The sequence below is a fragment of the Pezoporus flaviventris genome, unplaced genomic scaffold (genome assembly GCF_033815535.1).
Source record: "Pezoporus flaviventris isolate CSIRO_AGI_PZ_B2104156 unplaced genomic scaffold, CSIRO_AGI_Pfla_v1 ptg000023l, whole genome shotgun sequence".
NCBI classification, from domain to species: Eukaryota; Metazoa; Chordata; class Aves; order Psittaciformes; family Psittacidae; genus Pezoporus; species Pezoporus flaviventris.
Window position 1 is genome coordinate 4,187,790 of NW_026892571.1, and position 14,465 is coordinate 4,202,254.

At 40.8% G+C, this 14,465-nt stretch overlaps 1 protein-coding gene across 2 annotated transcripts in view; it reads left to right on the top strand.

Moving 5' to 3' along the window:
- RANBP17 (RAN binding protein 17) overlaps positions 1 to 14,465 on the top strand; it is a 153,074-nt gene that overhangs the window by 123,666 nt on the left and 14,943 nt on the right. For both annotated transcript variants that reach the window (XM_061456415.1, XM_061456414.1), the window contains exons 23-24: positions 315 to 453; positions 6,422 to 6,588. In XM_061456415.1, coding sequence (XP_061312399.1) covers positions 315 to 453; positions 6,422 to 6,588 — 306 coding nt within the window. The remainder of the gene's footprint in view (positions 1 to 314; positions 454 to 6,421; positions 6,589 to 14,465) is intronic.

A 14,465-nucleotide genomic window follows, 5' to 3' on the forward strand; every position in this document is an offset into this window, starting at 1 on the left:
CAAACTGACACCTGGCAGAATGCTATACTGCTTTTTCTAGACTGATAGCTGTGCAGAATGTCAAAGCATGGTGCCATTATTGTATTATCCTCAGCTTATTAAAACTAATAGCAAGTTTATATCCTATGGTAAATTTGAAAAGTGGAAATCTGAAGACGAGCATATCTTGTCTTTAAATATTCTCATTTAATGGCCAATTAGAAATTATCACATCATAAAAACTATAAGATCACTCTGCTGTCATCTGTTAATGTTGTTAATATTAATCAGTAGTAATATCTATGCTTTCTATGAATGTGTACTCTTTTTTTCAGCAATATCGAAAATTAAGCCAGTCTTACTACCCACTTTTGGAGTGCCTGACCCAAGATCATATGAGTTTCATTACCAGCTTAGAACCTCACATCCTGGTCTATATTCTTACCTCAATATCTGAAGGACTGACTGCAGTAGGTAAGAATTTCTTCCACTCAACTAAAGGAACAATTCAAGTACTTAGCTATCTGGGATTTTCAAAGCAGCACATTAATTTGTATTTCTTAAAAACGAATGTGAAGTGAGAGTGGAAGATGCTGGCTTTTGATCGTTTTAAGAATGTGACTGTTTTGGTTAATGGAGCCAACATGGAACATGTAGGTTTTTGCAGAGAGTATTTTTAATAGTCTTGTCTTGCAAGCCAGGATTGTTAGAATTATTTATGTCCCTCCACTAGGACTGTACTGAAAATGTATGGAGTTGTTCAGAAGTAAAATACATTAATATGTGTACAGGAATCTGTGGAGTTTTGGTTTTATTTGATCATTGCAGCTGTTGTATAAATAATGCTTGTTTTGCACAGCTGTGATACGATTTGAGAAATTGAAAGGTTTCCTCAGAAAAAAGAAACTACTTATTCAGTAATTCCTGAATATAGAATCATAGAATGGTTTGGGTTGGGAGGGACTTTAATATACTTTAGAGGAGAATCAGTGCAATGGTGGAGTAACAATAAAAAATCAGCAATTTGATTGGAGTTGATTTCATTCTCTGTCGTGATTTAATTTGGTTTTGAACCAGATGACTGTCCAAACATTTGGGGCTTGGGCAGGGGTGGACAGGTTGGTAGCCTGAAGTCATTTGGAGTATGGAGAAGGAGAGTAAGCATTTGATGAGGAGAAAAAATAAATCATGCAGTTACATTCAGACCACCTAGGAATCATGCATTTATGTGATTTTTGACTGAGAAGCTGTTCAAAACCTTCCAGTCATATTTATTGATTGGGGTGGTTATTAAGGAAAAAAAACAAAGAACGGGTAATGTTAGTGTGTGTAGATGTTATTCTGTAATAGCTGGTGTTTCTCATTACCACCAAGTGTCAGTCAAGCCCCATAGGAATGCGTGAATGCACCGAGACTCATGGAGCATTCACTATGTTAAACACGTTCAGCAGTTTTTGCTGCAAGAGGGGAGCTGCTCTTGAAGAGAAAATGGGTAGTGAATAGCTAAGCAACAGTAGTAAAGAAGTATTCAGGTCATTGGGTTATAAAGTGCTGAAATCCATCTTCTCCCGGATACTCTGAGGGCTGTCAGCTGCACCAGTGGTGCTGCAGGGAGTCTGCCTGTTGGTCCTTTGCAAGTGGGACATTGTACTGAACCTTAGCTCAGCCGATAGCTACCAGTTTAGCAAGCCCTGCTCATGTTCTGTTATCACCCCATGTAGCATCTCTTCCATTTGAGATATTAGTTATATTAATTTTGATAATTCACTAGCATACAGAATTCATTTTAACCTTCTGATGGAAACCCAGGTTGAATTCATGTAGAAGCTGTATAAGCTTCAACTTCCATGTGTTATGTTTGTTTTCCCCCTCTCAAAAAGTGTTGGTCTCTCACTTAATGTAGGGAGGAGGAGTAAGAAAAGTATGTATTTCCAATTTTAGCTTTAAACTTCGGGGGTTTAGGTATGTGGGAGTTTAATCGTGGAAAACTATCAATTTCTAGGAACATAGACGTTTTCTTAGAAGACTTTTATTCTGAGAAATTCCTGATACTCTGCTGAGAAAAGTACCAACAAAAATTTTAACTTGCCTTTTTTTCACGTTTCATAAACCGTAGATTTGCTTAGCCAGTGCTCCCCTTCAGTTCAACTTAATGTGCTTAAAGTACCTAAAATAAATACAAACATGCATGACTAAACCAAAATGTGTAGGAATTTGTAACTTCATCTGACTTCACTAAAGCCTTGATGGCAGTCCATCAAAAGCTTCATGTATCAAGATACTGATGTCAGCCATTAAATTCCTTATTTGTGTTCAAGAAGGTTTGTTTTTGTAGGGAACTGAATCATTTTCCATACTTTTATAATGATGTGTCCAGGTGAACTGCTCTTTGGTCAGTTTATAGCTCTTCATGTTAATTGATTTCTTTTTAGTCATCTCAAGAGTTATTTACCTGTCACTGCGTTTCCTTAAGAGTCATTCTTCTAAATGTTATATCCCTTTTAAAATTTTGGTATTTGGGACATTGCCAATTGTCAGACAGTGAAACACAGATTTATTTCCTATGTGTTACTTGGTCACATCCATCCTCCTGCCCTTGGAAAATGGGTAAGTAGATCCAAGTGTTGCCTTTTTCACTGAATTATGTCAGTGCCACCAGATCATCTCAGAATAGTAGGGCTCAGGGCTATAAGCCATCTGAGGGGAAATTGTGTTTTAAACTGATTAGAACATACAAGTCTTTTTCAGAAATGTTTATAAAAATGAAATCGCTGTCTTTTTATTTTAAAAATTAAATGCCAGGAGAAGCCTTCTCTCTCAGAGGAAAAAAAACCTGTCTGACCTTTTTTCCTCTATTCCCTTTACGTACGTTAAACCTTTGAGACTTTCACTGTTGTCAGTTGAAGGATAAACATTCCCCAAATCCTTATTTCTGAGGGGTGTTCATTCTGTTGCTGAGTAAATACCTTGCTTGATTCCACTCTTTATAAACACTGTGAAAGAATACGTATTCCTTCTGAAGCGCCTGGCTGTAAATCACCTATAATGGAAGCCCTCTTCTGAGCTTTTATTGCGAGGATAAACACTCTTCTAAAGTGTTTACCTGGCTTTTTCACAGCTGACTCAGTGGCTCAGAGCCTTTTAATGTAGTCAGCCTGGCATGTTGTCACTAATCTCTGCAAAGCTTTTCTAATTCTCACATGATTAATAGTATAGTATGCTATTCATTGAGGAAAAAGTAAAACATTTTTTCTGTCTTGCTGCCTAATTTAGATGTTAAATTGCTAAATCCATTTACTTTCCAGGTTTAGTCTCAAAGGCAAATAATGCCAGTATTGAACTGTAAGCAATTGATGGACAGGGAAAATACCACTTAACTCCCTCTCCTTGCCTTTATCTGAAAACCAAACCAAAATCTTTTAATTTGCAGAGATTCAACAATATCATTAAACTGTTGAAAAATAGTTCCCTTTCAGAATAATCCTGTCATATTGCTGAGACTAAAAAACATCCTCAAGTTGTTTGAGGGTTTTGTTGGCTTTTTGAAAGTAATACAACCTATTCTAACATACATGATTGACTTTAAGTTACTTGAGCTGGTGGCTAATTGGAATCACCTAAATAAGGTAAAAACACACAGATAGTAAAAACATGCATGTAAAGTTGGCCCCCAAAACATGAAATGAATGCATACTGGCAAAGAAGAAACAAAAAGAGGTAGCTGAAAGTGATGGTGACTGGTGCCAGAGGTTTCATCCTTTGCTACTCATCACCAACACCTACCTCGCCATCAAGCAAGGCCAGAGAGCTCAGTTTTGTTCCTCAAAACTACTGGACTGTTCTGGGTCCGTGCTGACACACGTGGAGCTAGTTTTGACATTTTCTGTAATCACAGCCAGCTTGCTCATGATCCATATGATTAGGTCAGAGGTGAGAGAGCTGAGCAGACCAGACGTGAGAAACGTGGTTTGACTGCATTTTTCCTGGTTACTCCAAGCTTTTATCTTAGTTTCTTTCATAATTCTATTGTTATTCTGTCTTCTCTACCCATTTCTTACACCCACAGCCCAGAATTGGTAGTTCCCTGTTGCTCTTGTTCTCTCTGGTTGGCTGGATTGTCTTGCTAAGATTTAGTGAGAATACTATTCTGCTCCCGCACAAGGTTCCACATGCCCAGAAGAGTCATTCAAGGGATGCGCTTGATGCTCCCTGTCTGTTACATCCTTGCAATCAAAAGGAAAAATGAGTATAGGGAAGCATATTTGATATATAGTTATGGGCAAATTTAAGTAGCTCTTAACACTCATATCAGATTGTCATGAGCGAATGATAGCGTAGACCTGTCTGCTGTCCTGCTAAAATCACTTACTGTCGAATGTAAAATATCTACTTGTACAGTATCAGCATGTTTAGAACTACTGCTGTTTTGTAAACTGATGATAGTGATTTACTTTGTATTATTCAATTTAAAAAGAAATAGAGTTAAGCACTGGTTTAGAAATACAGCAGAGCTCTCCTATGAAATATGTATTTTCAAATCTCTCACTTGTTGTTATTGATGGTGATTCAATTCCACCATGAATAGTATTTCTAGTTTAAATGCAGGACTGTTTTGGTTGAGAGCACAATGAGTGCCAGGTTCTGCAGGCTTTACTTTGGCAAGACTCATAACTTTGAACTGAGCTTTGTTCCTGCAGTCTCTTAGCACCCTGCCTTGTTGAATTAGGCCCTGGGATGCTCACTGGTCCAGCGGGAGCAGAGTTGAGATGCTCCAGCTCATTTCTGTGAGCTGTTAGATCATTCTCTGCTCCTGCTGCTAAGTCAGCAGGTTGCTGTGGAAGATGGCAGTCTTAGGAGACCACTTGTATCTCCTTTGCCTGTAAATGTTTCTTCAGTGTTTACTTCAAAACACTCTTAGCAAAATAACAGTTAGTTTTTAGATGCCAGAGGGTTAATAGTGTCAGCACAGGGCTTAAGGAGTTAAACAGACACAGATCAAAATACTTCAGTGTCTGGAGGGATGCGTTTAAATGAACACTGCAAGGTTGGCAGGCCTCCAAATTAGCAGAGTTTAAAGAATTCAAGGTACATTTAATTGGATCCTTCTAATCCCTTTTCCCTCAGAATGAGCATTTTAACAGTTTAATTCGTTTTTCAGCCCCCACACATCCCTACTCCAGTGGCCCATCTAAAATAAATACTGTGAACTATAAAAGGCCTAGACACGTTCTAGCTGAAGTCAGTGGCAACAGGATGGACTCCTAAATGCCTCACTCATTTGAATCTGATGTTTGAAATGGCAGAGGGTATCGGCTGGGGCTAGACCTTGCACCCAGCAGGTTAAACCTCTGCGTGTCTAGAAGGAGCTGCAGTTGGCATTGGCATCCCAAGGAACCAGCAGTTTAAACCTGTGGCTCTGGCCAGGATTGCGGAAGGGAGCTGGGAGCAGCAGGGCTGTCAGTGCTGAAGTCACAGGCCCCCCAGACTTGGGTGCAAGGGGTATCTCAGGCAGCAGGCCAGGGGAAAGGGTGCACTGCTGGTCTGCAGATGAAGGGGAAGGTGAGTGAAGACCAAGGACCAGGACACAGTTACCATCATGCTGCTACACGAAGCGAGACGAATCCTCTTTCACAGCAGCAGCACAGCAGGCGACACCTACCAGCAAAATAACGTACATAAATCAGACAGACCTATTTACTCTGCAAATAGGTTTAAGCTTTTAATATCTCTTACTTACAGAAACAGTAAGTAAAGATGCGAAGTGGTTTTTGCTTCTACCTTTCAATAGTATCTTCCTTCACTGTTACAACTTTGTTTCAGGGACATTATGAAGTATTTGGGTGGTGACTGTTGTGCCATATTAAATGTACTCTAACCTACTTGAATGATTAGTTCTTAAGCAAGATGACTAATTAGCTGTTGTGCGATCCCCCTTCACTATCTTTAATGGCCTTTTTTCACTGTTTGCCACCTGACGTTGATTGTAACCTATTTGGGGCAGAGAAATCCTACTTGAGGAAAACCCGAAGAGTAGCTCCACTTGACTTAACCTTGCCTTTTCAGCAAGCAGGTCAAACCAGAATTCCAGAGTTACGGTTTCCAAGAATCCAAATGTGAAACTAAACACCGGTAAAACATCAACCCTCATCCTGCACTTCCCAGGACGCATTCATACGGTTGTGAATGAAGCTCACTGGAGTTCACAGGATCTTTGGTACATCGGGCTGCCCAGTTCCTCAAAAGCAAAGGTTTAATACCCCTGTGTGTTAATAAAAGCAATCTTCAAAACTAGTCAGTTCACGTGTAAAAATAGACTTGTTGATGTATCGATTAGCCTAATATCAGAGATTATTAAAGTTGAGCTCTCCAAGCACTATAAAATGTCATTATTAATTATTCTTCTATGGAAACAACTTCAAAAACTCTTTCATTCTTCACACAGATACAATTGTCTCCTCCAGCTGTTGTGCTAGTTTAGACTACATTGTCACCTACCTCTTCAAGCACCTTGCTAAAGAAGGCAAGAAGACTCGAAGAGGTAGAGAGATTTCACAGGATGGACAGAGATTGCTTCATTTCATGCAGCAGAACCCAGAAGTTCTACAGCAGGTGAATTAGTAGTCTTTTCTATGGGGTGTTACTATGTTTCTGAATTTTCCTGATGTTTGTGGCACTGAACACCAGGGCAGTATTGGCTATTAGTAAGAGAACAAACCTTGCTATGCTGCTATGCAGCCCTGAGTGGCTTCTGCCGGGTTCTCATGACAACCAAAGATCGAAGGTATATTTTGTCATAGTGGAAAGCATAGGCACTGCATCTGCCTGTACAGTATCTTAAAACTTGGTGCTTCATTTTTGCTCGTAAGAACGGGTATGTGAGATCATTGATACAGCTCTACAGACAAATTGGAAGGAAAGTTCTCTCAAGTATTTTAGGATAAAGAAGATCAAATTGTGGCATTGAACCACATACTTGGTGATGAAATGTGTCCATTGAATGGCTAAATGCTGTCATGTTTGAATATTTTATTTTCAGTAGGTGACTTAGTGGGATTTTTTCTGTTAAAGGTAAATACAATAGAAATTAGATCTTCTTCTGAAAAGGAAGTGGTGGCTGTACTGCTTAGGAGAGATTTTCCCTTCCCAGCTCCATCAGGCCTATCACACCCCAAGTACATTCCGGGGAGATCACAGTGTTCGTGGCTACGTATCTCTGTCACTCTGTGCCACATTCCCTTAAAATCTCATTAAACTATCTGACAGTGCATACTTACAGGAGTCTCTGGATTCCTAATGCGGTTGCAAAGATGCCGTTTCAGGAGATGCATTTCACAGGTCTGGAGGCTTTTAACAAAACCAGAAGTTATTAACAAGGTGCAAATGACAAAAATGTGTTTCCCTAATAGGTACAGTGGTGTTTGCAAAAAGCCTGGCATGCAGTCACCGCTCTTATTGTTGTCATTTATCTACTGTTCTAATTGAAGGTGAAAAGTAACTAATGGTAGCTAATATGTTCCTGGCAGTATATAGCGTATTGTGAGATTAGTGATGTTTATTATAGACATCGTTATCAGGATCCAATAATTCCACTGTCATATTGCAGATTCTTATGTTTTACTTGCCTAATAGGGGTTTTGTGGAAACTAGCACTGAAGTCAGCGTTCGGGTGCGTCGGATTCCACAGTGTTGTACCATGCGTTCAGTGACTGGAACAGAAGGGACAGGACAGCGACGTGGCCTCTGGATTGCCCTGCCTTTGTGGCAGTCTCAGTGCAATACTTTGTCTGTTAATATGCAGTAATTTTTCACTTCACAGCAAATGACTGGGTGGTGATCTGTCTTTATTAACTTCAGATTCAGTGGAATACGTTACATTTATGTGAATGCAGGCTTTCACGTACTCTTTTAAATATTAATGGCTGGTCTCCAGTAGTCAGCATAAATATGATTTGCATTAGCACTAGTCATATCATATTGAGTGCCTCTGATGTCAACTACTCAGTGTACTAATATCTGACATCATCTCCCGGGGTCACTGACAACTTTGACCTTTATTCTCATGCACAGTTTCTGTAGTCTCAGAAGCTCTTTTGAATTGATTTGAAATTTTGACTCTTCCCTTTGTGAGGCAGTAAAATTGATAATTATTCAGATGGGAACTGAGCACTGAGTGAAAAATCAATTCCACCCGCTCTCTGCTGCGTATAAAATTACTTGTGAGTCTGCCGGACTGAACGGATGGCCAAGGTAAAAGCAGCAGGCAGGAATAGTAGAGAGGATTAGCTGGACGAAACTAATAGCCTAAAGGGATGGCTTTTGAGATGAGGGAGTGGGCCGGTTGGGGGTTATTATCAGCAATGATGGGACTCATTGATCATATGTTTACATCAGGTTTCCATTGGGTTATAAATCAGCCCTGAATAGAAACGGAACCCAAGGCCTTGCGCTTTACCAGGGGGACAGCGTATTAGATTATTCTCACTTTCACACTCAGATGAAAAGTGAGACATTGATTATTCATCGGCTGGCCATTAAACACAGGTTTTATAGATGATTTGACTATCAGGGAGGCTAATGAACAAGGTTGCTGCTTCATAACCAGCAGTTTCAGTTTTCAAGACATCTGTGTCGGTTAAGTAATGCATAACCCTATTAAAAGGAATGGGTTACAAATTGCTTAACAGTGCTGAAAAACTAGACCCTAATGACTAATTGTGCTTTGAGTTTAGAGAGGTTTGTCAGCTCTTTAAACTAAACTGATGCAACGATAACTGCAATTATTTACTAGTTAGAACAGTTCTTCCAAGTTGGATCTCTGGAAGCCGCTGGGTAATTCAACTTCCTGGCAGTGCTCTGGGTTCTGCCCCTCAGCCTGCAGCGGCTCGGCATGCCCTCAGAATAAGCAGGAACCTCCCAGGGCTGCTCCTGGCCTGGCTCTGTTGGGCAGCAGGACCTGGGGAGTGGGGCAGGACCGCAGCGGGAGGTGTGTGGGGCACAGTGCAGCTCTCAGGGCAGAGCCACCTTCCCACTCCTGGCTCACCTGTCTGGGATGTGAGGACATCGTGGCAACCTGTGCGCCCGCACGCCAGCATCTGGAATGGCACAGTGTGCTCACAGATGAGGCTGTTCAGCATCTCCATGCAGTCCAGTGCCTGAGGCTTCCACCTTCTTCAGCCTCTGCAGGAGCAGAGTTGTGTGATTAAACCCTGCTAACCGTTCCTCAATTTGCTTAGATATGCCCTAGGTTGATGTGACTGTGCAGAGACAGGAGCAATAGAAAATACAGGCATGATACACCTTCCTCAGTTCCAGAGCAAGCTGTGACATCTTTCCGTGATGTAGCGCTGGCTGTTGTCAGCTTTGGCCAAGCTTTTTGCTTGTTCCCCTGGGCAAACAGCTTAGTCTGAGCTCAACCTGCAAACAACAGCTCCATGATGGCATCTTACAACCAAACTGAATTAACAGTACAAAGTAATTTGGGATATATGGATAGAAAGTGGTATTAGGTTTACTACATTCAGCTGTTGCTGTTGCATTATGTTGTTTTATAAGCACTATAAAGGCTCCTTTTCTGTGCTGTTATGCTGGGATTGACAGGTGAAGCTGGCTTTTTATCCAGTTTATAAACAAAAGTGTAAATTTTGGTTTTAAGATGCCACCTTTACCTTCTGTTAATGCTTACCTTGCTGAATTGTACACTTTAGTTAGTTAAACTTATTGGTTCAGTTTTGATACAGCAAAGTACTGTTCATGTTATTTCTTTCCAAAAATCAGTCAGTTTTGTGGCGTCTTTTTTCGTCTGCAGTTCAGACAAACATTCCCAAGAGCCAGGCACAATAGGTAAAGAATCCTGCATAGCCATTGCTGAAATAATTCTGTGCTGGATATGGAAGGGGATTGAAGGTTGATTGAGTGAAAACAGGATCTCCATGACGTTTCAGGTTCAATTCCTTTCCTGGGCAGTTCACGAGAGTGTGAGGTATAGGGGTAACAAGAGAAGGAAGGTGTTGCATGGTGGTTACATTCTGTGCACTGTTTCCAGGAGGAGTGTGTGGGTAAGAATAAGGAGGGAGTTTGGTGAGTTTGAACATTGTACTGATGATCCAAACGATGCCAGTGACAAGACACAGCTTGCAGCCCAAGCATGGACCTCCTTCAGGCCAGTGGGTCCCTTCTAAGGGTCCAGCATTTCTGGAGGTGATGGGTGAGGAGTTCTGCAGTAGGGGGACAGTGGCAGGGATGTGGGAACTCACAGTGTGGTGAGGTGCTGGCACAGGGTGCCCAGAGAAGCTGTGGCTGCCCCATCCCTGGCAGTGTTCAAGGCCAGGTTGGACACAGGGGCTTGGAGCAAGCTGCTCTAGTGGAAGGTGTCCCTGCCCGAGGCAGGGGTTGGAACTGGAATTTAGGTTCCCTTCCAACACAAACCAGTCTGGGATTCTGTGGGGAGCTGCTGTTTATTGCTGTAGGGAGATGTGGTAGAGTACATGGGCTGGAGAGGGATCTCTGGGAAAGGAGTGTAGATGGGAAAGTATCTGGGTAAACAAAGGGCTCACAGGGCATGCGTGATGGTAAGCATGGTAGTGCTGGAAAAGGGAGCAAGGGTGGAGTGGGCAGACGACCAGGAACAGGAGGATGTGTGCTTTAACGGTAACAGGTAAAACCTCACCAGGCTCCTTGCTGGAGCTGAGCATTTGTGACCTGGAACATCACCACATAACAAAGATGCATGAAATGAAGCAGCCCAGCAGCTCTGCGCAGCAGCTGTAAAACAGAAAGTAAAGGTGCCAGCTGCAGTGAAAAATCAAGTGGCATTACTAAAATAAAAACGTATTGTAAACCACAACTTTCCTCTTTTTTCCCCTCTTTTATGTAGTAAAATCAGTGGTTTGTTTTTCAGATAAACCTCAATGGCATATACAGCTAGTCTGGAGGTCTGTGCAGTAACTGAAATGAAAACCTGAAGAGGAGACGTGTTTATGATGCATGCTTCATGGCCTGTGCACAGGCACTTGCATGTGAGCACATCACAGAAAGAAATCTGAATTGTACTGACAGAGGGCAGTTGTGCCAGAGGCTGAGCACCTTGAGGCATGTGTGTGAGCATATGCTGAATATTAAGAGCAGATCAACCCCACAGGTGCGATTGTTCCTATACTTAAAATGAAATGTGTTTAAAGGCTGAGCTGAATCAGGACCAGAGCGCTCAGCTTTTGCCAGCTTGAGCCTTGGAAGGTTGGATACAGCAGTGAGAGGGATTTTCACTGGGACATCTGTTTGCAGCCTCTTAGCACAATTTAAAGATGTTATCCAATACTATCATAACTTTCTTTATTAATTGAAAGGAAGGGAGCTATACCAGCTGTAGCCCAAGCCAGCAGAGACTTGGGTGGCTAAGCAACAGAAAAGGCACCATATTGAGTGAGCCAAAATTCAGTCTCAAAGTCATTTATTTTAACCAGCGACAATGTGTTTGGACTCTAGTGTTTCAATTTGATTGATGGTTTAATATCATATATAATTTTTTTAATGAAGGGAACCCATTTAAATGTGTTAACATTTGCACTAGTAGTCTCGCATGTACATAACTGCATTTAATCATTACTCTGATTGTTTTTGTGGTTGTGTAATTTGTATCAGCAAAATAACTATGTCAAAGCCATCTTATCTTAATGAAAAATAGGGCTATTTCTCTTTTACATGTACTTCTCGCTGTACATGTATAAAGGCAGGAACAGCCTCAGTCTAGAATATATTGCTCAATGTATAGCTATAACTGAGAGTGCTGTCAATTAAGAAATCAAAAAAAATTAATGAGTTTAGTGTCTTTTCTAATTCAGCCTTGTTTAAAGCCTTGTTGTGATTCGTTGTCATGTGAATTCAGTAATTCAATTGTAAGAATTTTAATGTTAAAATACATCATCATTAGGGATGTATCTGAAGATTTCACGCTCTTAATAATGGTGCTAAATCAAATTGGGAACCTCCTCTTCATCATCCAAGCTGCGCTATAGTTTACACAAACAGTTTTGGGGGTGGAGGGAAGTTTAGTTCCGTGAAGTAACAAGTATTGTACAGAATTGGTGTATGGAAACAAAAAGCGGCTCTCGGGCTTGGAGCACGAACTGCTGGAGGTGTCAGTGTTGGATGTGCACCCCCAGGCTAGGCAGCTGGTGTATGTATGCTTTTGTTTAGCAGTTACTGGTTTATGTAGCCTTTAGGCCAGCACATGAAACAATCCTTCCTGCAGGGTCAGCTGCTGGTCAGAAGCAAAGTAAGAAAAGACTTTGCCTTAAAACGCCTCGGCCATAATTTTAGTGCAGCTGGCACCTGCTACTGGTGCGCAGCGGGAGGGTTAGGGGTCAGAGGCAGTTGTTCTAAACTCAGTGATGGCTTAAAGGGACTTGTAGATTAATCTGCTTTATTAACTTCTGTATATTAGATAACTATTGCGGTGAATGACAGTCCGTCTTTCTGAATAAGTCCCTTCACCTCTTTCTCTTTTAAATTGGCTTTTGAGTAATGAATATTAAATAGAATACATTTCAGGGTAATTAAATGAAAACATTAGGATGATGTTGTTTTACAATCGTATCTATAAGTTTCTTGTGTATTTATCTTGCATTATTACTGCTCATTGCTTTTTGCTTGCAGAACAAAAAGCATAAATGTTTCAATTAAAGAAGAGGAACTGGCTGTGTTTCTCAATAACCTCGTGGCTTCTGTGCCGCATAAATATTTTCAAAAAGCAAATAAGTTTAAGGAGAAGTATAAAAATGCTTTATTCCTTGTTTACTGCGTGCAATGTAATACTTTACTTGGAAATGTTCGATTTCTGCTGGCCGTGGTTGTTTTCTATAAAACACTAAGAGGTGCTGGTTTGGGAAAGGGCAAAAAATATTGCCATTCCGTAGAATCTAACTAGCGATATGAATAGCACCAATAATTTTGTAAAGTTCACATTATAATTCAAAATCCAGTTAGAAGTGATGCTTGCAGTCTGGAAAGAAAGCAATATCTTTACAAAATGGATAGGGAAAGGTAACAATCCATTCCATGATATGCTACTGGCAGATTTGCCATGTGAGTAATGAAATTCACTCTCGGTGAACAAACCCCCTCCCTTTTCCCCATTTAAAATAAAAATCAGGTTTAACATTCTAGAATAGCAGTGGCTTACAAGGATGCTTAATTGCTGTTGGATGTGGTAGCAGTGGGCCATCGAAGCGCGTAGGGAATGAGATGATGCTTGTGGAGAGATGAGGGGTGTGATGAGGCTGTGGTGCTCTGAGCGAACAGGAGGGTGTGTGTCAGTGTTGCAAAGGGCTGGTTCAGTGCTGAAAGCTTCCCGGTGACTGGCATAGACTACATATGTGTCCTGCTGAACCTTGGCACATTTCTGATTTTGAGGACTCTGGAATTGAACCTCAAAATCTACGCCTTTCCTAGGCTAATAAATTGGTGTTGGTTGGTTGGTTGTGCGCTCAGGGTGTCTGCTGAAATTGTGAGATGCAGAAACTTCGGTTGTTGCCTTTTTTTTCCCCTGGTGTTTGATTGTTCGGGGTTTTACTGAAACTGGGTTCTGGTGTGTTCACCTGTCTCCAAGAACCTGCACAGTTTAAAAATAAAATGCATTTCTAAAAAATATCCCAGTATCACAACAGACGGAGGAGGTTTGGGAGCACTGTTAGTTTATCTCAGTTTAGCTTAGCGTAGTTTAGGTTAGCTTAGTTTAACTTGAGCACATCCTCCTAGCGCTTGGCTGGGCCCATCAGGGTCAAGCCAGTTTAGTTCTTCAGAGAGCACCACGTGCAAAGGACTACTGCACAACATGGGACTTGACCTTTCAGCATAACCACGTTTCTGAATCCATGATTTGTTTCCCTTTAAAAGGGAAAAAGAAATAAAAAAAATTAAAAATGAAGTGTGTGCAACCATTCTTTAAAATCTCTTTAGTATGACAAGTAAAGTAATCTTCCATTGATACTTAAAAGTCCATCTGCAGAAATTCAGGCAGAATGTTAGAGAGACGCAATATCTATTGAAATGTTGAGTGTCAAACTGCCAGGGTAATGTATTTAGTATGAAATATAATATTCAGTGCATTTTGTTTTGATGACTGCATGAAATAGCCTTGTGCTCTTACCCTTTGTTGTTGTTGTGAAAGATGATATTCACTAAGAAGTGTTGGTGACTGTTCAGGACACAGTAGCAATATGCTTATTACCATCTTTATTATCTGTCTTTTATGTTTATTTGCGATAGCTTTGGTTACAGTTCAGTTCTTCAGGATAACAAGAATACTTTTAATTGTTCCACAAAAGAAATCGGAATCAATTTGTGAACAGTTTGAATACCGAAGAGGCTGGAAAACTGTCAGGCAATCGGTAATTAATTCTTGGATTAGGCTTTTTAAGTTCTGTGTTAGTATATTACTCCACTCCAGTGGAATGGAGGACATCACTTTTCTTTATGGATGATCCTTGAAT